A 25,960-nucleotide genomic window follows, 5' to 3' on the forward strand; every position below is an offset into this window, starting at 1 on the left:
AGGGGCCTGGACATTTTAATTGAGACAGTGGTTAGGGAACACTGTTTCTATCTATCCATACATGTGAAGTGATAAAAATTGCAGTAACATTGATAACCGCTTTTCATTTTCAAGCTAAAGTTCGTAAGTTCGGGGGAGGGTACTTAGTGACACGGTACATTCAGTTCTCATGCATCGTACACAAAGAGGCAATCGCCATTAATTAATGTGTGCTGTTTCGTCTCTATGGGCCTTTCAATAGCGTGTGATTGTGCTTGTGCACATTCTTTTGTGAAGAGATTACGTTGAGAGCGACACTGAAAGTACAAAAGAGACTGGTGTTGTTTCTGTACACGGGGGGGTACAATAGAAGACCACAGCACGTACATTATTAACAACATTTTCCCCCGAAGACGATATTATTGATAGTATTCGATTTGTACGGCAGGTACATTATTAACAACATTTTCCCCCGAAGACGATATTATTGATAGTATTCGATTTGTACGGCAGGTACATTATTAACAACATTTCCCACGAAGACGATATTACTGATAGTATTTGCTTTGTGTTATGTTCTACTACATTTTATTGAGTGCAACGCTGTGTGACTATGTAATGAAATTTAAACGCGTATCAATCGATACAATAGAACAACTGTAGTCACACCCATGCGTGTTGTTGTAAGGGATTACATCAAGAGAGTGGCATTGAAATTATAAGAGGCTGGTGTTGATTCTGTGAACAGGGAGGACAATATAAGGCCAGGGTATATGAATAATCAACAGCATTTTCTCACGGTTGTCACCCTACATTTTCCCGCGAACAACACAATGGTATACGCAATTTTATGTGACGTGGGATATTTTTATTGGTTAAAAGTTTTATTTCATTATTCTTAATATTAAACATCCTGGCTTCGGCGTCATTTGAGCATTAACGTCTGTGGAGGCATGTCGCGGCAATACATTGTAGAAGGTCCCATGGAGAGTCAGTGTAGGAGCACACAAAATGTAAGTTACTGAACGTTCAGTCAATTTAATTCACGTTAAAATTTTTGTATATATCGTTAACATTGTGTCTAAAATGTTTAGCTGTCTGAAAACGGGGGACTGATTTGATTTTTTGATCTTTATAGATATCACGCACAGTGGCTATTGCTTGAGCTTGAGATTTCCTTACCCTCACCCCTTACATTACCCCTCCTTTTATTACATGTGCCTTTAACACTATTTTATCATGGGTGACACAGAGTCTGAGGGATCGGTTTCTAATTTGTGGGAAGACATGAGTAATGAGGATGATTTATTGAATGCGGAGCATGAGAGTGGTGATGAGTTATGGGCTGATTCAAATGTAACAGACGATCAGCTGGTAAATCATGTAGATCAGTTCGAAGGTGAACTCGGGATGGGGTTAGATTATAGAAGGTTTTATAATCTGCGACGGGTCAATGAACGGCGCATGAAAAAATTTTCAACTGTAAACACGGACTATCAGCTCACATTCTCCCATTTAGAAAATAGAAGTTTAAATTCTATGATCCCGTTCCTACGTGAGCTTTTCCAAAACATATTTGACGACTTAGTGCAGAACATGCTTCCTCATGATTTGGTCAGAATTGTCTTGCAATCTGACACGTTAGAGTATCCCATATCAATAGCGTTCACGAGGGTATCTGAATTTACAGTGGATCTCTTTTTGGACGAATTGATAAGAGTATTACAGTCTCACGAGGAGTTTAGACTTGACGCATCTATTATTTTAACTGTGTGTCATGTCAGTATGCCACGCCCTGGTGGAGCAAGATTAAAAAGAGGGTCTATGGGTATGCAGAGCTTTCTCCACGCAAAGCGTTCAGTCATTCAAATACGTAACGGGGCGGGAGATCAGTTGTGTTTAGCGCGTGCATTGGTTGTAGCTATGGCCAAAGCAGATAATGACCCCGAATATGCAACAATCGTTGATAACCGTTGTCCTGAACAATTAGAAAGAGCCCAAGGCTTGCATACAAGAGCTGGAGTACCGTTAGGTCCTTGTGGTGTCCCTGAAATTAAACAGTTTCAGTCATATTTGAGTAATTATCAAATATCTGTGTTTTCTGGAGATCACTTTATGAGTTTAATTCATAAAGGACCTTCAGCTTTGAAGGAGCTGTTTTTATTTTATCATAAGGGGCATTATGATGTCATAACTTCGATAACAGGTTTCATGGGTAGGGCGTACTATTGTACGGAATGCAATATAGGTTTTGATCACATGGGTGACCATTCGTGCGAAAAATATTGCGAGAGGTGTAAAAAGGATTCGTCATGCAAGTTTGAAAATTGGCGTCATTGCGATCAGTGTAGCAGAAATTTCCTCTCTGACAGCTGTTTTAGAAATCATACACTTGTACCCGAACAAGGTAAATGGTCAACCTGCCGACGATTTACTCTTTGTAAAAAGTGCACTAAATTTGTCGATCATAAAAGGGAGGAAAAACATGTGTGTTACACTTACAAGTGCAAGTCATGTAATAAGTACGTCAAAGACGGTCACTTATGTTACATGCAAATTGATAGAGATGACCGTGGTGAGGATGATGACGATTTACTTATGTATATCGATGAGAATCCTGCTGCCAATTTCATTGGTAAGTTTAAACCTGGTTCAAAACGCCCTTTCATATTTTTTGATTTTGAAGCGCAGCCATCGCATGTTCATACCCCTAATCTAGTGGTTGCTCACAGGGTATGTCATCACTGTCTAAATTTAGACGTAACCCCCACTAGTACATGTGAGCTATGTGGCAAAAATGAACATGTGTTTAAGGGGCCGTCGTGTGTTGATGAATTTTGCAAATGGGTATTTGAAGATCAGAGTTTTGAACGTGCGCAAGGTAAAAGGAAAAGGAAAGGAAAAAACAAAGGAGGTCGCAGTAAACGAATGAATCCTGGAGCATCGTTATGTTTTGATGGTGCTGAGTATGAATGTGAGAATAACGAGGAGGATATGATCATACATAATGGGGCTATATTGTTGGCACACAACATGTCTGGTTATGATGGTTTTTTCCTCTTAAAATGGCTCAAAGACCAATGTATCGTTCCTGAGGTGATATTACGGGGCGCCAAGGTGCTTTCTATTAAGGTGGGCGATATAACCGTTCTTGATTCTTACAGCTTCCTCCCCATGGCACTCAACAAACTTCCCGCTGCATTTGGTCTAGATGAATCCCTGTCAAAGGGCTACTTCCCCCACTTCTTTAATACCCCTGAAAACCAAGACTATAGGGGTAAAATGCCCGCCACTAATTTCTATGGCTCTGATTCAATGTCTACCGGTGCGAGAGAAAAATTTTTGGCATGGTACAATGATCAGGTTAGTCAAAACTATATATTTGATTTCCAAAAGGAAATACTCATATACTGCCGCATGGACGTCACCATTCTTCGGCAAGCATGTCTCCGATTCAGGAAATTGATGCTTGATATAACAGTTGCGAATGGTGTGGAAATTGATGTTTTTTACAGATCTATCACTATAGCCAGCGCATGCAATGTTGTGTTCAGATCTTTATTTCTTATGCAAAACACGATCGGCATTATTCCAGCACAGGGTTATAAGCCGAAAAACAAAACGTCCGTGAAAGCAGCTAAATGGTTGCGGTATAGGGCGGAGCGTGACAATGTCTTTATACAGCATGCTCATAATCAGGGAGAAAAGAAAATAGGAAAGTTTGTCGTTGATGGTTGGGCGTCAACAACTAACACTGTCTACGAGTATCAGGGGTGTTTTTGGCATGGGTGTCCAAAATGTTACAACAGTTACAATATCAACAATGTCAATTTGATGACAATGGGTGAGTTGTTAGAAAGGACGGTGGATAAGAAGCATGCGCTTCAGTCTTTAGGTTTCAACTACATAGAGGTATGGGAGTGTGAGTTTGACAGGGTCATACGGGAGGATGCTGGCGTGAAAGAAATAGTGGATAGCGTGAACGTTGTCGATTGTATTGATCCTCGTGAAGCCTTTTACGGGGGCAGGACGAACGCAGTCAAGCTTTTTTGTCAGGCAGATCAGGGACAGAAAATACGTTACATTGACGTGTGTAGTCTATATCCCTATGTCAACAAATACAAACCATACCCCCTCTGTCACCCCACCATCATAACCGAAAACTTTGGTCCTCTTAGCGAGTATGAAGGTTTAGTCAAATGTACTATTCTTCCTCCTCACGGCCTTTACCATCCTGTCCTTCCCTATAGATCACAAGGGAAACTAACATTTCCTCTTTGTCGCACATGCGCTGACACACTGCAGCAGTCACGGTGTGAGCATAATGACGAAGAGCGTTGTATGACAGGTACATGGGTTACGGTCGAGTTAAAAAAGGCCGTTTCCAAGGGCTATGTGATTAAACAAATGCACGAGGTCTGGCATTATGATCATGTTAGCGAATACAACCCAATCACCAAAACGGGGGGTCTTTTCTCTGACTATATCAATACATTTCTCAAGCTCAAACAAGAGGCCAGCGGCTATCCACCAGAGTGCACGACACCACAGCTCAAAAGAGACTACATTGTTTCCTACTTCACCAAAGAGGGCATTCGACTAGACCCTAACCAAATTAAGAAGAACCCTGGTCTGAGGGCTTTGTCTAAACTGATGCTTAACAGCTTTTGGGGTACGTATAAACAGAGGTAGCATTCATTTATTACATACACTATGTCTGAGGTTCACGCATGATTCCAATATTTGTATTTGTTATTCACAGGAAATAATGGTAATAACATCGTACGTACATTTGCATATTACATCTGTCCTTGATGCTTTATTATGTTTACACCTTGTTTATTCACATCATACAATATTACAGTACTTCTCATCCGTGCATTTTCACTATCCTTACTCGCATAGTTATGTTATTATTTTTTATGTTTGTTATTTCAGGCAAATTCGGTCAACGAATGAACATGACACAGTCCGAATACGTCACCGAGGTGGACGAGTACTTTGCACTGCTGTTGAACAAATCCGTCGATGTCACCAACGTGATGTTTTTAACCGATGATATGGTGGAGGTACACTACAAACACCAATCTGAGTTTAATGAATGCTCCGATAAGACCAACGTCGTCATAGCCGCGTACACCACCGCCCACGCTCGTATGGTTCTTTACAGCGCCATAGAGGTCCTGGATCGAAACGTTCTTTACTTTGACACGGACTCAATCATCTTCCTGGACGATGGCAGTGCACAAACCAACGCCTACCTAAATACCATCATGGGCAGCTACCTCGGCGACTTCACCGATGAGCTAGATGAGGGGGACCACATCACCACCTTCGTGTCGGGCGGGCCGAAAAACTACGCATACGTTACCGCAAAGGGAAAGACAATTTGTAAAGTGAGGGGTATCTCACTGAATTATGAAACCTCACAAATAGTGAACTATGAGACTTTACGTAACATGGTACACGGTATAGGTCCGAAAGAGGTGTCAACAACTACACATCATAAAATTGTGCGAGACACTCTGAATAAAGAACTGCTCTCTAAAAGGGAGGATAAAGTTTACCGGGTTGTGTACACTAAACGTGTCATTCAGCAAGACTCATTTGATACACTACCATACGGCTATTAACTTTCATAAATTGCCGAGTAGTGTTGTTTATATATTTATCATTTTTCATTTTGTTGTACATACATTGTTTTGCTGTTTTAATCTGTGCATGTAATTGATAGATTCACTATACTCACTTTGCACTGCATTATGCTTAATTATTATCTTTTAGTAAATTAGACATTTATGTACATTGTTTTAATGTTTTAATGTGTATATACAACTGTTCACTATGATCAACTTACAATGCAATTATGTATTTCAATAAAATCATGTTTTATTTACAAATTTACTTGTTTATCACTACATTGTGCCTTTTTCCTTAGTAATTCTTTAAAATCTCCTACATGCCCAGGCCCGTTCTGTACTTGTTTATCACTACATTGTGCCTTTTTCCTTAGTAATTCTTTAAAATCTCCTACATGCCCAGGCCCGTTCTGTGACGTCATCCGTTACTATAGTGAAACGTAAACAAAAATAGGGAGTCTCGTTTGTTTACATTAAAAAAAATGTTTGTTTATTTTGTAAACATCCCCATTGTCCGGTATAGGTTTTCCATTGTTCAAATGATGTAACATAACAAAAGAAAAAAGTGGAATTCTTTTCTCCCGTATAGTACGGATGTAACTACTCACACACACCTGTAGTGTGCCCACCACAAGCTCAGGAAAGTTATTATTATTATTATTATTAATATTATTATTATTGCTACGTGGTGGGCTAACGCTCATTATATGCTTTTATAACAATAACAAAACAATTTTTGAGATCAATTTTCTATAAGGAAATATTTCCTTTATTTATTCCAGGAGCCATCTCATTCATAGGTACGCCATATTTTGCCCGAGTGTACCCAGGAGCGCCTGCGGGAACCCACGTAATCACCGTAACAGCAGTGCCATCTAGCGGCATCACAACCGGGCAACCGATACGCTACTATATTTCGAATAACGCTAACAAATATTTCTCTATAGACCATACAAGTGGAAAAATCGAGGTGAAGAAATCATACTCTACTTCAAAGGGACAGCAGTTCATTTTCGACGTTATTGCCAGACAAGGATCCAAGATAGGACAGACAAGAGTTTCTGTAGAGATATCAGAAGAGAATAAATACCCCCCAGTTTTTTCTCGTCCGTCTTACAACACTGTCGTATGGCGACGAAGTAGCGTCGGAACGACGATTCTGATCGTCAGTACGTCGGACAATGATACGGCGCCGTACAACCGACTCGTAAGGTATAGCGTCAACGCGACAAGCAGCGGGTCTTCATATTTTTCGATAGACGCTAGAAGCGGAAAAGTTAATCTAAGGCAGCAGCTGCCGCAGGCACGAAGTGTGACACAAATAGAGGCCACTATAGTTGCCACAGACCCAGGTGTGCCTGAAATAACAGCTTCTGCAACGCTGTCGGTCAATATTTCTTTAATATCAGGTAGGTGCTTTCTTTTAGATACTAATTGTTTTTGCGATAGAGGCATGCACCAAATTGCAGCTGTTAGCCCACTTCTCATGGAACAGAAATTAGAATTGCCTCTCATCAATTGTTTGTTGCAGATAATTTATTGGATATTCCTTTTCTACTGTAAACAATGAGAAAAGTCTGCCTCAAACAAGTATAGCCTACTAATTTGTGTAATTCATTTTCCTCATGTATTTATTCCTCAGAACCAACACAACTGGAAACAAAATTTTCAAATGAGACAACAGTATTGTTGTGTTGGCGCGAGCCAGCGCATGGTTCACAAATCAAAGGCTATCTGGTGGAATATTGGCCAATTGACAGCTACGATGCCAGGAGGTCCGAGACTGTAAGGGCAGACAAATTTTCCTCTCTCTACTGCACGACGGTGGGAAATCTGACATCTTGGGACGTGTATCATTTTCAAGTATCAGCATATAACGATGATGGCTACGGTGTTCCAAGCGTGATTCCAAATGTTCCGACTGTTCCACGAGGTGGTACGTATTTTACCGTAGTTTGATTGTATGTTGAACTTTCATGTGTCCAACCTGTTATAATGGTTTTGAATTTTACTACTTTTACAAATTTGCGCAAACACATATATATATAAAGGGTTTACTAAACTATATAGGTTATTGCTTCAAATTGACCAACGATAATAAGTACTAGTAATGTTTCTTTTTTCAAACGTTGTACATAGTAGGCCTACATGTGAATTAATCAATAATACCAGTTTAACAGTATAGCTCTGAGCAACAACTACATATAGATGTTTTTCCTCAAATGAAACTTCACCTCTTATTTGTTTAATTTCCCTTTTTTTGCCAGTGTGTGGCCTCAAGCCCTGTCGTAACGAGGGTACCTGCGTCCCTGTCAGACAGCGTCCGGGATTCAAATGCCAATGCAAAGAAGGTTATTATGGGAGGATTTGCGAAAGGAAAACAGCATGTGCCTCACAGCCTTGTCTAAATAACGGCCAATGTGTCCCTTTGAACTTGCGAGGGCCGACTTTGGGCGCTTCTATTACGGCAGCTTTTATCCTTTCATACAGATGCCGATGTCCGCCCGGGACGTCCGGCAAAAACTGTGAACACGTAGATGCATGTTTTTCTAATCCCTGCCAAAATCTTGGCTCTTGTATAAATCTGAAAAGCAACAACTCCTATGCATGTCGTTGCTTACCTATGAACTATGGTACAAACTGTGAGTTGTCAAATCACTGTCATTCCTCGCCTTGTAAAAATTCCGGAACTTGTCGGAATTTATCGAATTCGCCAAAACCCGATGGCTATTCTTGCGATTGCTTGCCAGGCTACTCTGGTTCTGAGTGTGAACTCTTTGATCCTTGTTTTAGTTCCCCTTGCTTGCACAAAGGTAGCTGCACTCCTCTAGGCGACAGATTTTCATGCACTTGTCCTCCTGGTAAGATGCACATACAGTACCGTCATTATTTGCCGATACAATGCACACGACATTTTGAAATGAGGAAGAGTGTGACACAACTGGAGCAAAACGTGATGCTTGTTTTTGTTGATAATGGCGTTACTGTAGTTAAAACTTTGCACTTGACTGAAGCTTATTTAAACGCGTTTCTCTTCACTATGCCTATTTATAATGTTAGATATTAAATAGATGCACCTGATTAGTATTTTTTCTCTGATGGCAATTCTGTTATGACATGCACTGCTTAAATACTCTCTTTACCCTCGACGCTTTTCTTTTCGTTCTAGATTTTGATTTAAGTTTCAAGTTATGTGTGTGAATTCTCTTTCCGCACAGACCATTTCACTAGTATATCAAACATTTACAGTCGAAGCATTATCAGCATAATCAATTGTGCAATAATTGCCACGCTGATGACATTTTATTGTTTATTTGCAGGGTACTACAACGACACGTGTGAACTTATAAACGCTTGCGAATTGCACAGTCCGTGCAGGAACAATGCCACGTGTGTGCACACAGACACGGCGGGTGACTACATGTGCACTTGCGCGCCGGGCTGGACGGGGTTTAACTGCACGGACTACAACGCGTGCCTACTTTCTCCGTGCGCAAACAATGCCACATGCGTTCAAACTGATGGCGGGGCCTCCTTTCAGTGCAATTGCCTCACTGGTTACTATGGCGACACGTGCCAATCGTTCAACCCCTGCGTGTCGTCCCCTTGCTTCGGGAACGCCACGTGTTTGAATACGACATCCGACACTTTCCAGTGTCAGTGCCCCGATGGGTACTATGGGAAAATATGCGACCAAACTTATAACAAGTGTGTTGGGAACACTTGTGAGAATATGAATTGTACAATTGACAGTGGCAGGACCGAAGTCTGTTCCTGCACAGAGAACTACTTCGGTAACAACTGCCAGTACTTCGACTACTGCTCAAAGAATCCTTGCGAAAATAACGGCACATGCCAAACCGAAAATGCGACATACAAATGCACGTGTATTGATGGTTACTATGGTAACCATTGCCAATTCCGCAACCCCTGTGTGATCAGAGGCTGTCTTAATGGCGGAAAATGCGAGAACGTGTCCCTAACTGATTTTATCTGCCACTGCCGAGACGGTTACAGCGGTGAGAACTGTGAGACTTATGACCCATGTGCTTCGTCACCCTGCCAAAATGGCGCCCTTTGCAACAGGAGCAGCGACACCAACTTCACGTGCATCTGTGGGACGGGATTCTACGGCGAACTGTGCGACCTTTTCGATCCATGTTCTTCGAATCCTTGCTCGGTCATGTCGACGTGTAATGCTACGTCGAACGAGAACTTTACCTGCGAGTGCTCTCACGGGTACTACGGGGAACGCTGCGACTTCTTCGACATTTGCAGCATCGATGGACTCTGCGAGAACGGGGGTACCTGTCGGAATGCGTCCATTAACAATACCTACACCTGTGACTGCCCTGCGGGATTTTGGGGTGAAGCTTGTGAAATGATAGACCCGTGCTTCACCGCCGACTGCAAAAACAACGCCACCTGTCGGGCGATCAATGAAACCAATTTTGAATGCGCATGCGCTGCTGGATATACTGGTGAGAGATGTGAAACTTTCGATATATGTAGCAACGCCTTATCAGTCGTGTGTTTTAACGGTGGTGTGTGCACTGCTAGAGCTAATAGTACTTTTGAATGCAAGTGCGGTGCTGGTTTTTCAGGCAACCGGTGTCAGAATTATAATTTTTGTAGCTCGAGTGTGTGCCAAAATGGTGGAAGTTGTGTGCTTTATAACGTAACTGCGACCCTTCCACTTAATGCAAGTCTTCAATCAGTGATTGACTATGATGATGAAGAAGCATTTATAGTTAATTCATATAAATGCGCTTGTATTGATCCATATACCGGTCCCAATTGTGAGACAAACCTTGGTCATTGCTTCTCCCATCCCTGCAAATATAATTCAACTTGTATGAACTTGCCTGGTGGTTATAAATGTTTTTGCTTGCCTGGGTATTCTGGGATCAATTGTGAAGACGAATTGAACAAATGTTTCTCAAGTCCATGTAAAAATGGCGCCACTTGCGTTGATCTCGTAGACTCCTACTCCTGCATCTGCTCGTCGCACCTAACTGGAACTCACTGTGAACATATGATAATCTCAGCAAATTTGACGGAAGTCGAACCCAATGATAATGCTACCATTATAAACCCTTGTGATTCTAACCCCTGTCTGAATAACGGCGCATGTGTACCCGGAAACCAAAATCACACATACACCTGCACATGCCCGCTTCATTTCACTGGAAGAGCATGCGAAGAGATGGCGAAACCCAATAACGCTAGTACTAACGTCACAGAATGCGAGCCTTGCAAGAACAATGCTTCATGTTTAATGACAGCAGACGGAGGCATAAATTGCGTATGTTCTGCTAATTTTACAGGCGAGAACTGCGAGACGAAGATACCCGAAGTTGTCGATCCGTGCGACGATTTGCCATGTTTGAATAATGGTACATGTACGGCAAAAGACACTGAACTGTATACTTGCGAGTGTCTAGAACTTTATACAGGGGAAAACTGTGAGCTCAAATTTGTTGAAGACGAATTTACAAACCAAACCCAGAACGTTTCATCAACATTGTGTGCCTCAAATCCCTGTAAGAACTCTGGATCGTGCCAAGAGGTGGATTCCAGTTACGTTTGTGTTTGCATGCCCCCTTTTATAGGAACGGACTGTGAAAACACGACTTTTACCGCCAATGGTACTGCTAACACGCCTAACGCCACCAAAACCTGTGACTCAAACCCTTGTAAAAACAATGCCACGTGTGTGCAAGAAAACGGTAGCTTCACATGCGAGTGCAGTAAAAGCTATGTCGGTGTGCTGTGTGAGACATTTGTAGTGGGCGACGACACAAATAGAACCCAAACTAACGTGAGTGGCCTGTGTGATACAAATCCCTGTATGAACAATGGCTCGTGTCTGGAGAGAGAGGGTGAAATCATTTGTGTCTGCACCTCTGGATTCCGTGGTAAAACGTGCGACACTCCTCTTTCAAATAACAACGCCACTGATCCCAATAGTGCCTTGCAATGTGAAACGAACCCCTGTTGGAATGGAGGCACCTGTTTCCAGCTAAACCAGAATTTTAGATGCGATTGTGTGGATGGATTTGCAGGGAAATTTTGCAACATACGTATGCCAACTCAAAACGAAACTGAGTCCAGCTGTTATCCAAGCCCATGTCATAATAACGGAACGTGTGTGGAAACCGGAATCACTTTCCGTTGCCACTGCCCAAGAGGATTTGCAGGTCGTCATTGTGAACTCGCAAATGCTAACGGTTCTGCGGCCTGTGACTCACTGCCTTGTATGAACAATGGAACGTGTACAACAACCGACAGTGGTTTTCAATGCCTTTGCCAAGAAGGCTTCACGGGAGAACGTTGTGAAGGAGAGAATGTGACTACTCCATGTTATTCCGGATATTGTCTAAATGGCGGAACCTGTTCGAATAACGGAACGGACGCACAATGCGAGTGTTTTTCAAATTATACAGGGCCTCGTTGCGAGTTATCAAGAGTCAACGCATGCGCGTCAAACCCTTGCCATCGGGCGGCCACCTGCTTAGAGGATGGGGCAATGGGATACACGTGTATTTGCGCACCTGGTAAGACAGGGAGGAATTGTCATCGTAACATTGACTCCTGTTCTTCTAGCCCCTGCAAACATGCTGGCACGTGTGTAATAGACCCTTCTAACGAGACGTTCAGTTGCATTTGCCAACGGGGTTATAGTGGTGCATTGTGCGACAGATTAAATGATACACATGACGCATGCGCCGAACACACGTGCTTTAATAATGGAACTTGTACAGTATTGCCTAATGGTCCGGTGTGTCATTGCCTACCAGATTTCACCGGAGAAGATTGCCAAATGCTCACCAACCCATGTGCATCCAGCCCGTGTGTTGGAAATTCTGTTTGTGAAATAGTAGAAGACAGCTACCGATGCTTATGTACAGATGACTCCACGGACCCCCTTTGTCGTGAAAATGAGAACCCTTGCTCATCCAGCCCTTGTCTCCATGGGGCCACGTGCAGCGTCCATAACAACAACACGTTCAAATGCATCTGCGCAGAGGGTTTCCAAGGACTCCATTGCGATACTGAAACCGATCCTTGCTCACCATCCCCTTGTGTGAATAATGCTAGTTGTGTTAGAGTAGACAATATGACCACTGCTTTTAATTGTCAGTGCCAGCCAGGCTATGGTGGCGACCTCTGCCAAGATGAGCTAGATGAGTGCCTTTCCAACCCGTGTGTCAATAATGCTACATGTGTTGACGAGGTTGGCGGGTATGGGTGTCAGTGTCCCCCGGGGTATACAGGTATTTGCCTTTGTTTTGTGATTTTTGTCGTTGCTTGAGCAACTCTGATTTTCAGATGACTGACGGCGATTCAGCTTCACTTTTAAAAGTTCTCGAAATGAACTTCTAAAAGACTTAAGAATTCTTCAAGTGTTAGAGTGGTCTACCTGTGAGGTAGACGAGACGTGCTTGTAACGTGGAAAAATTAATTCAGAAGCAACCTAAATATGACATCGAGTTGTCTCTGAATAATACAAGGCTCATATGTTCCGGTGGCTGTGCTTTGTACCCATCCACTGCAAAAATAGGCCCACTATATATTGGGCATGGTTGCCGTCAGTTATCTAAAACTCAGACTGAATATAAGTTTACTTGTTTATTTATTTTTGTTTGTTTGCTAGGGACGTTTAGCATAGTTAGATTATTGAATTGTGCATGCTTGTCCTCAGTATTCTGGCGCTGTTTTATGCGCTTTGAATATATTGCTGTCTGTCAAATACAAAGCATGAAGATACATGTTTTTGAATAAGGGTTGCATGAAAGCGTGGTAACAGCTGGTAGAAAAATACAAACATGCAGGTTTGCGTTATATTTGTTTCCAGTGCACGTTTGTAGTGTCACAGCGGGTATATAGTGTGATTTTAAAGTATATAAAAACTCCAGTCCTCCAGTCCAGTCCTTGTTAATTTCTATTTTTTAAAATTGCCGTAGTAGAATTTTAATTTTAATTAAAATACGAAGTCGCTATTACATGCATGCATGTGCTTGTGTATTAATCTGAAAAATCTCCAATAGGTGAAAAGTGTGAAAGCATCGTTGATTTATGTGCCTCCAACCCGTGCAGCGAAACGAGCCGGCGATGCACCCCGTCTCTCAATAACTACACGTGCGACTGCATGGCAGGTTTTGCTGGACCAGACTGCGCGGTTAACATTGACGAGTGTGCCTCCTCCCCCTGCCACCCCGACCACTCCACGTATTGTAAGGACGGGGTGAATGCGTACCTTTGTGAATGCAAGGCTGGATTCACCGGTATGCTTTGAGAATTCGTAGATATAAATATGTTAGACATTATATAATATTTTTAGAAGCTTTGGGCCTACTAACTCAAATATTTTTTTCTATTTGTTTATTTGTTGGCTCTTTGCATGGAAAAGTTCTAGACGTTGCATGAAAAGGCATGTTTCAGAATAGTCACATCGAAGCTCTGAATGAAAAGTGGCCATGTTTGTTTACGTTCAGTGTAGTTTCAAATATAGGCAGCATGTGCAGAATAATCTGAGCCTCAGGTTTATCTGTATAGGACATAGTTCGTACATTTGCCTACATACAAGACAGTCCCTGTGGCCCAAATGGACAACGTAAGGTTATTCCAAACAGAAGAGTTCGTGTGATAAAAATTATTAAAAAAGACACACATTCAAACTTTTTTTTACTCTGTATCCCTCTTAATCAATTCTTAATCATAGATCTTACAAACAATTTACCTATTATACTTTAGAATTAATGCAGGTAGCACTCATTTTTCTTTCCATCAGGTGCAAATTGTGAAATAGATCTTGACGAGTGTCGTTCGGATCCCTGTCAAAATGGCGGCAGTTGCGATGACGGTCCTAGCGGTTACACCTGTAGCTGTCAACCTGGATACAGCGGGGTACATTGTCAGATTGCCGGTGAGTGAAGCAAAGGAAAAACTCGTCGTCAGTTCACCACTGAGCGTGGTCCCGTTTTACTAAAGAACTAAAGTTGATAGTTGGTTCGATCCTTAAGATTTATGTATTTAGCATTTTTGTAGTCTTTTAAAATACATTTGTAGTCTTTTAAAATGCGAATGTTTTTCATACAACGGTAACTAATGCTTTAGAGTGACACTCGGGTACATGTAAGTGAGGGTATTTCTGGATCAAACTAAGTTTTATGTTTCGATCTTCATTTTAAGTCCAACTTTTCTATGTTTCTTCGTTTTTATGTGCAAGCGACATTTTCATTCTTACTTTAGTGGGGTAGCATAAATCATACCCTATAGCCCAAAACCAGTGAGAGAATCCTGTTAGAATTTGTAATAGTTCTTTTTGTACTTAGTAGTTTGTACTTACTTCTTTTTGGTCATTAATACAGTACAAGAAGCCTTGACGCTCTCAGCGATACCTCTCTTTTTCATCTTTAAACTTCCTGTTTCTTTTCCCAGCAACATGCCAGAATGAGACTTTGATCAACTCAAAGGGCAAATTCGTATGGCCGAAATCACGTCACTCTCAGGGTGTGGTCAGCATCGAATGTCCTTACGGGTCTCCTGGAAACGGACAAGCAACACGCCGCTGCTCTGTTGATTCCTCAGGCATGGCGCGCTGGGAAACCCCACAGCTTGAACAGTGCAATGAGGTTTGTTTTAATTTTTTTAATTTTTAAATTTATTTTTAGAGGTGATTTATGTTCTGGTGGGGTATCCTTCAACCGTTTCCCTTCTCAAATATCAAATCCTTATTTCCAACTTTAATTTTAGTCATTGCATATGTTGCTTTTGTAGCCGAGTCACTTTTCATCAAAAATCCTTTGGGAATGTCTTACAGACCATTTCTTTAAATTTTGTAATGCGGTTTTACAGTGTGGTATTTCGACGCACGCACACATACAAACACAAGCCAAACTTCACAAACTTTTTACTATAATATCTATTGTCCAGCTTGGACCTTCGGGAGCCAGAGAAGTAGCCACCAAGACAGTGAACGCCACGTCCGTTCCGGAGAACCTAGCTCCAGAGAAAGTCTCCAGTGTGGCAGACGAGATGCAGATTGTGGTGGATTATGCCACTGTAGACATGGAAGTAAGGGGTGGTTGTTTTAATATCTTATATAATATTTAATATAATATTCATATATTATAATATGACAACTTGTATGTGCCGTCAGACACGTGTTATTTCCCTGGGCGACAGGACGGAAAAGGAGGGGGGTAATCACCTGTAAATAAAAAATCTCTTGTGTTGTTTTATTCTTGCTCAATTATTGGGCTTTCTTTTGCGTGGAGTTTATTGTTGTTTCTCGAGGACAAGGATTCCTTCTTATAATCAACCAACAATTTCAGATGGAGTAAGGCGCACCGATGATTAAAAATTGAAAATCTTTGAAGCAAAAAATGCAGTGATTTATTTTAATTAAAATCTGAAATTTGTTCAAAAAATACAGAATTAAAATTGGCCGATCGAGATAAAAAATGTATTTATTGGAAGAATAAAATGCATGAGACATGATACAAATTTATCAGCTTACTACTTATCTCGGATATTTTTTCTGTCAAACAGATTGCTAAGAACATGTTAACCACCATCAGTAACGTTATGGACGCAGACGAGGAGGTTTTGCACGAGAGCAACGACCAATCGCACGCTGCAGAAAGGTAAGCCATCTATTGTTACTTGTAGAGCTTCATGTAAGCCCCCCCCCCCCCACCCCACCCCCATTTGTGGTGGGCCTCTGCAAAGTGTGATACGAAGACGTGCTCGTAAAATGTCTTGGTTTGCCATTTTCACGTTAACGTACACGCCACAGGAAGGACAGTTTAAGGCTTCTCCCTTTAGACTGAAATCCATATAAACAGCAGTATTTGTAAGTTGCTCATATACATCGTACAATGCTGTCAGTGAAATCCATTGTTGTAAACATCAATACTTTTTAAAAGTTTATGTTTATTCCCATTGCTTCAGATTGCTCCAAGTTCTCGAGCACTTTACAGAGAGCGTCAACCTTACCTCTGTAAGTAAAATACAGCTTGAGTCCAGCAACATTGCCGTAGAGGCCATGGAAGTCCCTCTTCCAAACAGACGGGGTCCAGAGAATTCTGAAGAAAAAAATACAACACGTGGTGGAGTCAAAACACAATGGGTATAGTATAAAATGCATTTCTCTTCTTGCCTACGGTGCAGTCAAGCTGGTGTACATATACATGTATATAGGCCGTAGAAGATTTAATGTTTTTTTTTCCTAATTTGCCATGAGTGTCGGTGGTCAGTAAGGTAAAGCGGTAAATCGCGTTTTAAATAAATGGTCGAGGTCGAGTTTTTTTTTTTTTTTTTTTTTTTTTTGACTTTTTATTTTATTTTTTATTTATTTTTATTGAAGTATTTTGGACATTAATTCGCTCCCCTTCCCACTCGTCTTACGTTTGTGCGTGTAGCTTTCATTATTAGAGTAGCCTACATGTTTTTATTGTGACGTCGTTACTTTGAATTAAGAGAAATTGACTTTTTCCCCGCACGGAAAGTTGCTACTCAGTCACTGCATTCCTTCTTCAATCGGTCATCATCCAGCCTCCTTATTTTTCTTTTCAAATCAGAAAAACACCAGAATGTTCCTTCCCACTGAGGTTTTTGAACAGTCCGCGTCCGAGGCTGAAAACGTCAACGCAACAACTACGCGGGTTTCGTTCGTCTACTACGCTAACAGCAAGTTCTTCATGGAACATAACCATTCAGTGGAGAAATACGGGTCCCTGGAGAACAGAGGGGTGGTGGCGGCCACTGTGAAGAATACACGCATTCTGAATCTCACGGAGCCAGTGGTTTTCACTCTTCCGAATGTGGAGGTATAAAGTTGTCATTTTCAGCGCGCTTTCAGTTTTACTGATAATATAAGATTGTTAGTAGGGCAATTAATGTTTGGAATTAAATTGATTCCTCGGGGGTAAGAACATGTTTATTTTATATCATATTCTATGACCCATCAAATGAGTAGTTTGGTGGGTCCTAGCCCCATTTGGTAAGAGTCGTTGTATAAATGGATTAAGAAGGGTTATTTATTATGCAAGATCTATATATCGATCAATACAGAACGTAGAGGATTTCATTCATGATCTAACGTTAACCACTTATCGTTTCAGGTCGGTGCCCCTCACATATGTGCCTTTTGGAATGCCACAGGTATGGGGTGGTGTTCGAAGTTTACATTCTGAATTTATAGTCTCGGAATATGCTGAGAAAAATACCACATTGTCAAGTCAAGTCGTTTCACAATTTTAATCGACTAATCCTTTAGTAACCCCTATTTTTTTCTACAATCGATGTCACGCTTGTGACTTCCGGGTAAAGGCATTGCCAGTTTTATTTGTGCTGTTATATCACTTTATTTCACCATATGGGACAATACTACTTTAAAAACGATAAACCATACTCGCACTATGCCATCCTATTACTCATGTGAAAAACAGCACTTACCGGTACTTAGATTTCCACTGCATCTTTTGTATTTCCATTGAATTTATTAGTTATGGGTGTTAACCAGAACTTGGACTGCAAATAAAAAGTGCAATGCAATCTTTCAGCGAGAGTGTGGTCCACTGACGGCCTGGAGGTCAACTCGACGGACGAGAATTCCACCACGTGCTTTTCTCGCCATCTGACCAACTTTGCTATCCTGCTGGTAAGTTATATTTATCAGCTTAAAGCCTATGATTATGAATTTAAATTGCAACCAACCATTTTTCTAAAGACAGCAGGCGGATGCGACTAATTGCCGCGAAATTCTCCTTTAGAATGGCTTTTGATTGTGCTATTGATGATTGTGCTTTGTATTTTTAATGGATGGGCCCTCAAAAGATACCATGTAAAGTGTCATTACTTATAATCCGTAGGACCGCCCATTAGTGATAAAAACCTTGTAAGCGTGAAACTTGTTATAGACCGAGTTACTTACCTGAACGTAGATATGCTCTGTCTCATCATTGGTAATGTTATCGACGGCGGTTTTGTTATTATTTTCAACTTATGACAGTGTGAAGAGTTAGGTTTGAAGGGGGAATATTGAAAACTCGAGTAACTAACAAAAAATAAATCACAATTTACTTTTGAGAAAAATGACAAAGCGCTTGGTCTTGATATGCTTTCTGCGCATGCGCGACATGCAATTTTTATTTTAATATATAATATTTTTTATTTATTACCTGACATATTGTTGATATATTGCTATCAAAATAATAAATCAATAAATGTTAACTGAAAACAATGTTCATTTGGTAAATATGTTCATTGATTGTATTTTTAAACCTTCGCAAATGCAAACCCATTCATGGATAGGTGGCCTTTCTTCAGCTATTGCGATAGCTATTATATATAAGAATGTGCATTTGCAATTTACATTTTCGAACTTGACCTGGTAAGCGTAAATCTTAGCAAAGGCTGAGTCGCTTGCAGGTTAATTTGTGTAGACCCCCCATTCAGGACCGGGGTTGACAAAATATAGATATGGAATCCTTCACCAACATGGCCTTCAAATGTAATTGGAATGGGGCGGTGAAAGGGGCATGTCACCCCTTACAACGATAATCGGGCTTAGTATGAATTTATTATACTCCAGATCACTATTTCCTTAGTAACAGAGCCTGGACTTTTTACAAACGATGTTAATTAGTTTTTATATCTAACGGAGTGTGATGTTTTTTATCTCTGTCTCCCTCGGTCTTACCCCTAACAATACACGGTACTTTGTTACCAGTGACGGTTGAATTAGGCAGGTGAGCTACAATTTGCCCTTACCTTGCATGGAGGGGGTAATGTCCATTCATGGACATAATAAGAGACTCCTATTTAGGTCCAAGGTCCATTGCACTACATTTAATTACCCTTTCGCTAATAAAAGTGTGGAGAGTTGCATTTAAAGGAGGATTATCAGAAGAGTTTAAAAAATGAATTTAGATTCTGAAAAGTCCACTTCTAAAAAGGCCGAAAGTGTCATCCGATGCGTTCATGTCGTGCTTAAATTGTGCACGTATCAAGGTTGAAAATACCACATCATTCATAAGCTTATTCAATTATTTTTAAAATTAATAAACACTTGGAGATTAATTATCTATTCATATAATGACCAAACCACTATGTGCAAGATATACACAAGCGCTAAGAGGACAATACACTAACACTGTTAGATTGCTCATTGCCACACATTCTGCATTAAGCCACGGCTTATTTACTCTGTCTGATATATTACTATCAAAATAATAAATCAATAAATGTTAACTGAAAGCAATGTTCAATTGGTAAATATGTGTATTGATTGTATTTTTAAACCTTCGCAAATGCAAATCCAATCATGGATAGGTGGCCTTTCTTAAGCTATCGCGATAGCTATTATATATAAGAATGTGCAGGTACAATCTACATTTTCGAACTTGACCTGGTAAGCGTAAATCTTAGCAACGGCTGAGTCGCTTGCAGGTTAATTTATGTAGACCCCCATTCAGGACCGGGGTTGACAAAATTTAAAATATAAGATCCTTCACCAACATGGCCTTTAAATGTAATTGGAATGGGGCGGTGAAAGGGGCATGTCACCTCTTACAACATTAATCGTGCTTAGTAAGAATTTCTTGTACTGTGGATCACTATTTCCGTAGTAACAGAGCCTGTGGTTAGTAATACTAATTATAATAATTAATTGAGCAACGTGTGCAGTTACCTTTTTACAAGTTGTAAATTGAATTTTACATAAATTTTAATAAGCTTAAATAAGTATAACTACTTTAGATCATTATAATACCAAAATACATATTATGTAACTACTTCAGACATATAGCTCACAACAGTAAGACACAATCTTATAATATTGGACATAACTTACTGTCTAAACCTGGCCACTGCTGATGCACTTGCACGACACTGTGCTTTTCGTCTGTAATTACAGAGCAAAAAATCCTCGTCTTTTTTATTTTCTGTAGTTGACCTGATAAGGTCCAAATGACCCGTAAGTAATTTATTGGGGAGGGGAAGGGAAGGGAGGGGGGCAGCTAGGTAACAAAATCCAGGGTCCGCCTGGTACTAACATCATAGATTGGAAAAAATGTGCATTTTCTTTATTTCCCCTTTCTTTTGCCAGGATCCTACCCCCAGTGAAGCCATTCCATTGCAGCATCAGATATCCCTGGCCCTCATTTCATATATTGGATGTGGGCTTTCTCTCTGCGGCCTGGTGCTAACTATTCTGACTTACGGACTGTTTAGGTATTTATGCATTACATTATTTTCTGAAGTGTATTTTTATTAAATGTTGATGAACATATGTATTGTCTCTTTAATAACGCGCTGTTTACATCATAAAGTAATCATCACACCCATCCGTGCTTTTTTGCAAGTACCTGAACCAGAGCTGCAAAAGAGGGTACAATGTAATGAAATAGTGATGACACAGATCCTATGTGCGTGCAAGCTGTATAATTGCTGCTGTTCAAAATTTGGTACAATTTGTATCTAAGAGTGATTCTAAATTCACGTCTAATGTACGTTGTTATCAAAATAGGTGTCTCCATGGCGACAACTCGGGCAAAATCCTGATCAATTTATGCGCCTCCATGCTGCTGATGAATATAACTTTCGTGGCGGGCACTGCTAGATCAGTGTCAGGTAAGGGGATTTATTTTTGTGAATTTCAATGAAATAATGACATTTCCCTGATGCATAGGTAGCACTTTTTTGTTAGGCAGGTGAAAGATATAATGAAAAGACAGGGTGTGTTAAGTTGGCCACTGGGCGCTGTTTTAAAGTTGGACGATAATTCATTTTATCCGTCCGAGTTTGTAAGAATCTGAATTTGAAGAAACCGTGTGAGGCCTTTTTATTATTGTATTTGTAACTTCAGATGCCGAGGTCGTCTGCACAGTTGTTGCAGTGCTACTGCACTATTTCACCCTGACGACCCTGATGTGGATGTTAGTGGAAGCAGTGCACATGTACCGGCTTCTGGTGAAGATATTTAGGACTTACGAGCCTCGATTTATGCTAAAGAGACTCCTGATCGCGTGGGGAATCCCCCTGATAATTGTCGGAGTAACAGTCGGGATTAACGTGGACAACTATGGCGGAAGGGATGATCTGTGAGAAACCAATATTTATTTCAGTGTTTTCTTTATAATTGATGTTGATCCTATTTTGTTTAAAATTTATCGAAGCTCCTTCTCACAATTGCAAAAGCAAAATATGGATTTTTAGTAATCTCGAATGTCTGTTTGGCTCTCTGTCTCTTATAAAGCACCACAGTACGTTTTAATGGTTATAATATTTTTGAAAGGAAAATGATTTATCAAGATGTATTTTATTTCTTTATTTTCTTTTTATAGGTGTCGACTAACCAGCGCCAACCCTTACGTCTACTATATAAGCTTTTTGGGACCCTCGTGTTTGATACTTATCTTCAACTCCGTCGTGTTTGTATTGGTGTCAAGGGTCATTCTGCGACCTCGGGTCAAAGGTCTTCAAGGAAAAAGGAGTCAAGAGCAGCCGAAGGTGTCCGCTGCGCAGGTCCGCGGCGCAATTTCCGTTATGGTGCTGCTGGGCATCACCTGGGTGTTCGGTGCATTCGCTGCAGGGGAAGCAAAAGTCGTCTTCGCTTACATCTTCTGCGTTGCGAACTCTCTCCAGGGATTCTTAATTTTTCTGTTCAGATGCTTGCTACACCCTGAGGCTCGAAGCGCCTGGGTCCAGCTGGTGACCACGGGAACTTTCAAAAAGACGCGATCTCGCGCTTCCTCGCGAGCAAGTTCGGGAGAGCACACTAACTCCCACAATAGTAATCATGACAACAGGAGGACCTTTAAAGAAACTTTTACAACAAATAAAATTGTAAAAAACACCAACGTGTGGCACAAGGCCAGAAGGTTTTCCAGCGATTCGGACGAAAAAAATCTAAAACCTCTGAAATACCACGACATTAATCTATCATATACATTTGAGGATAAATTCGACAATCCTTTGTTTAAAGCATTAAACAATAGTCCGTCTATGGCTGGTCCAGATGACACGAAACTTTGAATTCCTGTGTTTTTCGACAGAATTTCTACCCAAAGACAATTATTAGTTAATATACCTGGGCATCAGTATACCGGTACCGTTTGACAGTTGGAAGCAGTTTTATGTCAGAGGCGAAAGTCACATAAGAAATATAAGGACATAACACGGGCGGTTAGGTTTTTAGGAATTTATAGTTATCTGAATAAACGTGTTAGTTCACACCAACATGTAAGATATGTATTCTGAATCTCAAGTGAAGCAATATCATAGCAACTTTGTATATACATGTACTTCTCGTAAATGCCAAAATGTTAAGTAACTACTATTAATTACTATTTATTATTGTTGGTGCCATCATTACTTTTTAATGCGAAGTGATCAATACATATGTATATGTTGATTAAACTGTCGTCTTAGTGCTAGTTACGATGTATCATTACACAGGAAAAAAAGACGTTCAAGAAATCCAGTTGAGCATTTTTCTAATCCAAATACACTACTCAGTATATTTGTACATACACTGTATGATATGTTGGGTATCTATATTGACTTAATTAACGTACTGGGCACGTGTGCTGCGTAATAAGGTGCATTTAAATGATTTTTTGAACAAGACACTCTCTACCAGTCGTGAGGTCGTGTAGCAGTTACAAATTGTACAGATTTCTATACAATTTTGTAACAGGTAGAAAACCTCTGTTAGAGAGTCAGTAGTCACTCAGTCAGAGACCTCCGACAAGGCTGTGCTTGGAAATAACCTTGAATAATAATGCGATTACATGAGATAAGTTTTCAACACGGGGTAGCAGGCACCAATCTGATAGCACACTGTACAAATAAAGCCCACCGTCTATCCCAGAGCAATCGAGCAAGGGCAAATAATACATAAATGGATGAAATTGTAAGCCAATAGATCAAAAGCAAATCCAAAACGACCCAATCAAACAGAAAGAATGTTTATTTTCTATAAGCAATGTTTCAGAATTTGTTAAGAGGCATAGACTGTATTTATATTTTTAATTTAAGAATTTGAATAAACGTTTAAAACTGAGCCGAAATGTTTTTCTGTGTTGTTTGAAAGAGGGGGGAGTGTATTTGGGTATGTCTCACGCTTCTTCTAATACTAATACCACTGTGGAGCTGTATAATAATCAATCAGTGTACTTCACCAGAAGATAGCTTCGGCTTGAAACTCAAAGGAGCGATTATTGTAATAAAGATCTGTAAAGGAATGTGATATTTTTGTCTCCGTCTTCCTTGTTTGGTACAGTTTAGGGGAAATGACCATACTCTTATTTAATTTATACTCTTTGCTAATGACTTTTTAAAGAGCTGGGGAAAAAACCAAAGTAAATGATCCTTTCCTGAGAAAGGAACAGAATGTGTTTGCGCATGCGTCAAATTACAATTCATAGTAATTCATATTTGCAAATATTTCTGTAAAAATTGTGATTATGACATTTTTTTAAAATATCATAATAATTTATTAATATATTGCAATTGTAATTATATGTATTGGCTAAGAATTCTTTTTTAAGTATATTTGAATTGCTATGCAAATATATATCTAAGCACGAAGTAAAAGCCCTTCATAACATAACGCAGATTATACATATAAGCTAACCAAGTACTACAAACTCTCTTAATGCATGTTCCTGGCACGGACCCGCCTAACCGTGCACAAAAGATTATTTTGTGGGTCTCTATTAACCCCAGGGACTGACATTGACGCATATTGACACCATAATATAACTGGAGTAGTAAACGTTGTTAAGCCGCACAACTATTCCCAAAGCAAATGGGTCTCATTGTATAGGCGTTTGTCACCTTTGTACGCCATTTATACGACCGAATCTTGTATAACTGCGAGCGACGTTACTGCGTCCACTGTTCCCTCTAACAGGGCCACACACATTGATATTTCACTAGATATTAACAGATGTGTCCCTGGTTTAATAGATAGCTAGTCTCTGGCTCTGGCTAAATGGCTCGCCTTAGCAAAAATGTTCACAATAATAACTGCGGCCGTGGTAGAGGGCATGTCCCCTGTGCAACCCTACTATATCATTTATATGTTTATTCAATCACTTCTAAAGTTATTAAAATTAGCTCAGTTAAATATCAAAATTATAAGTTAAAATTTAGAAAAAGTAAATTGCACAAACTGATTAGAAATTATGTTTCAGTATATTTTCATAGCTTTGCAAATGCAAATTTAATCATCGATAGGATAATAATGATAATAAGATATCAATGTTGGTAAAAGTATCAAGATGCCTATATGTCGGTGCTGTTATTCAAACGTAAGCGTAAATCTTGGCAATAGGCCGAGTGGCTTACGGTAATTTATGGGCGGCCCCGGTGGTCAATGGGGCCACAGTTAAAGTAAATAAAAAGCAAGATATACATAAGATGTCAGCTGCAACCAATGAGATATTTTAATTTATGGCACTTTACGAAGAGTCAATGTGTAAAAGAGGTTTTGGGTTACAGCTCGTGGGGCAAAAGTGTGGTTAAAAGTGAATGGTCGTTTAAAACTGGTCTGATAACGATTTAAAAACAATTGAGGAAGTTTTAATAAATATCTATAACGGAATGTGATCTATTCATCATAAACATGCATGGTTAAACATAATATCTGGCACTGGCTAGATGGCTTGCCTCAGCAAAAATGTCCACAATAATGACTGCTGACCTGGTAGAGGGCACGTCCACTGTGCGTTCCCTGTGCAACCCTCAGCACAAATTGCGACGTTCGAGCTCGTAACCGTAAACTAATGATTCGTCGGTTGGGTTTCCATTGCTTTGCTCGGAAGGAGAAGTGTCCATATACTTCATATATTAAAACTTTCTAGTAAAGACAGTGTAAGGAGTTAGGGTACAAGGGGGGGATTGCAAAAGAAGTTCAAGAAGAAATGAATGAAAATGAAATCAACTTTTGGGAAAGACAGGAAATTCCAGTTTAGGCAGTCTTATAAGATAACTAAAATATGCTTTACGCATATTGGCCATGATAAGACATTGAACCTTTTGCATTTTATTTATTTTTTGAAAGCATTTTGGTCAATATCAAATTCATATGTCAATATAAAATAACAAGAAGCTTTGCTTATATTGTCTGCAATGCATTAACTGCAATTTTTGAAGCTTTGCAATTGTTAATATAATCATTTAACGTACGGCCCTCGACAAAGTATCGCGGCTGCTATAATTTGAACAACGTCAGCTGTTTGGACAGATTTGCCAATATATAGACTGGCGAGTGTAAACCTTAGCATAGGCTAAGTGGCTTGCTAGAGAATTTATGGCAGCCTCTT

At 40.2% G+C, this 25,960-nt stretch overlaps 2 protein-coding genes across 9 annotated transcripts in view; both read left to right on the forward strand.

Annotated features, from left to right (window-relative positions):
* Positions 1 to 23,880, forward strand: part of LOC106154118 (uncharacterized) — a 52,755-nt gene extending 28,875 nt beyond the window's left edge. For 3 of the 7 annotated variants that reach the window (XM_087014873.1, XM_087014875.1, XM_087014874.1), the window contains exons 3-19: positions 6,401 to 7,027; positions 7,261 to 7,554; positions 7,886 to 8,479; positions 8,939 to 12,895; positions 13,670 to 13,906; positions 14,413 to 14,547; positions 15,063 to 15,256; positions 15,558 to 15,698; positions 16,176 to 16,270; positions 16,578 to 16,755; positions 17,207 to 17,455; positions 17,750 to 17,789; positions 18,191 to 18,288; positions 20,737 to 20,861; positions 21,157 to 21,260; positions 21,496 to 21,730; positions 21,974 to 23,880. In XM_087014873.1, coding sequence (XP_086870999.1) covers positions 6,401 to 7,027; positions 7,261 to 7,554; positions 7,886 to 8,479; positions 8,939 to 12,895; positions 13,670 to 13,906; positions 14,413 to 14,547; positions 15,063 to 15,256; positions 15,558 to 15,698; positions 16,176 to 16,270; positions 16,578 to 16,755; positions 17,207 to 17,455; positions 17,750 to 17,789; positions 18,191 to 18,288; positions 20,737 to 20,861; positions 21,157 to 21,260; positions 21,496 to 21,730; positions 21,974 to 22,664 — 7,994 coding nt within the window. In that variant the 3' untranslated portion in view covers positions 22,665 to 23,880. The remainder of the gene's footprint in view (positions 1 to 6,400; positions 7,028 to 7,260; positions 7,555 to 7,885; positions 8,480 to 8,938; positions 12,896 to 13,669; positions 13,907 to 14,412; positions 14,548 to 15,062; positions 15,257 to 15,557; positions 15,699 to 16,175; positions 16,271 to 16,577; positions 16,756 to 17,206; positions 17,456 to 17,749; positions 17,790 to 18,190; positions 18,289 to 20,736; positions 20,862 to 21,156; positions 21,261 to 21,495; positions 21,731 to 21,973) is intronic. The other 4 variants (XM_087014878.1, XM_087014877.1, XM_087014879.1 and 1 more) reach the window with 4 other exon arrangements.
* Positions 891 to 5,883, forward strand: LOC147761222 (uncharacterized). Of its 2 annotated transcripts, XM_087015002.1 has the most exons (3): positions 891 to 992; positions 1,118 to 4,651; positions 4,918 to 5,883. In XM_087015002.1, the coding sequence occupies exons 2-3, from the start codon at positions 1,219 to 1,221 to the stop codon at positions 5,610 to 5,612; spliced, it is 4,128 nt and encodes a 1,375-aa protein (XP_086871128.1). In that variant the 5' UTR covers positions 891 to 992; positions 1,118 to 1,218; the 3' UTR covers positions 5,613 to 5,883. The 2 variants fall into 2 exon arrangements, with proteins under 2 accessions (XP_086871128.1, XP_086871129.1); XM_087015003.1 differs by lacking the exon at positions 891 to 992 and having other exon boundaries at positions 1,020 to 4,651.
* Positions 23,881 to 25,960: the final 2,080 nt, after the last annotated feature.

This window comes from Lingula anatina, chromosome 6, assembly GCF_051362555.1.
Source record: "Lingula anatina isolate TDL-2025a chromosome 6, LinAna3.0, whole genome shotgun sequence".
Classification (NCBI taxonomy): domain Eukaryota; kingdom Metazoa; phylum Brachiopoda; class Lingulata; order Lingulida; family Lingulidae; genus Lingula; species Lingula anatina.

What these genes read in the sequence shown, in the direction of transcription:
- LOC147761222 (XM_087015002.1), top strand. Translation starts at nt 1,219, where the DNA reads ATGGGTGACACAGAGTCTGAGGGATCGGTTTCTAATTTGTGGGAAGAC. An exon ending in GATGCTTAACAGCTTTTGGG is followed by an intron (nt 4,652 to 4,917) that starts GTACGTATAAAC and finishes TTGTTATTTCAG; the next exon opens with GCAAATTCGGTCAACGAATG.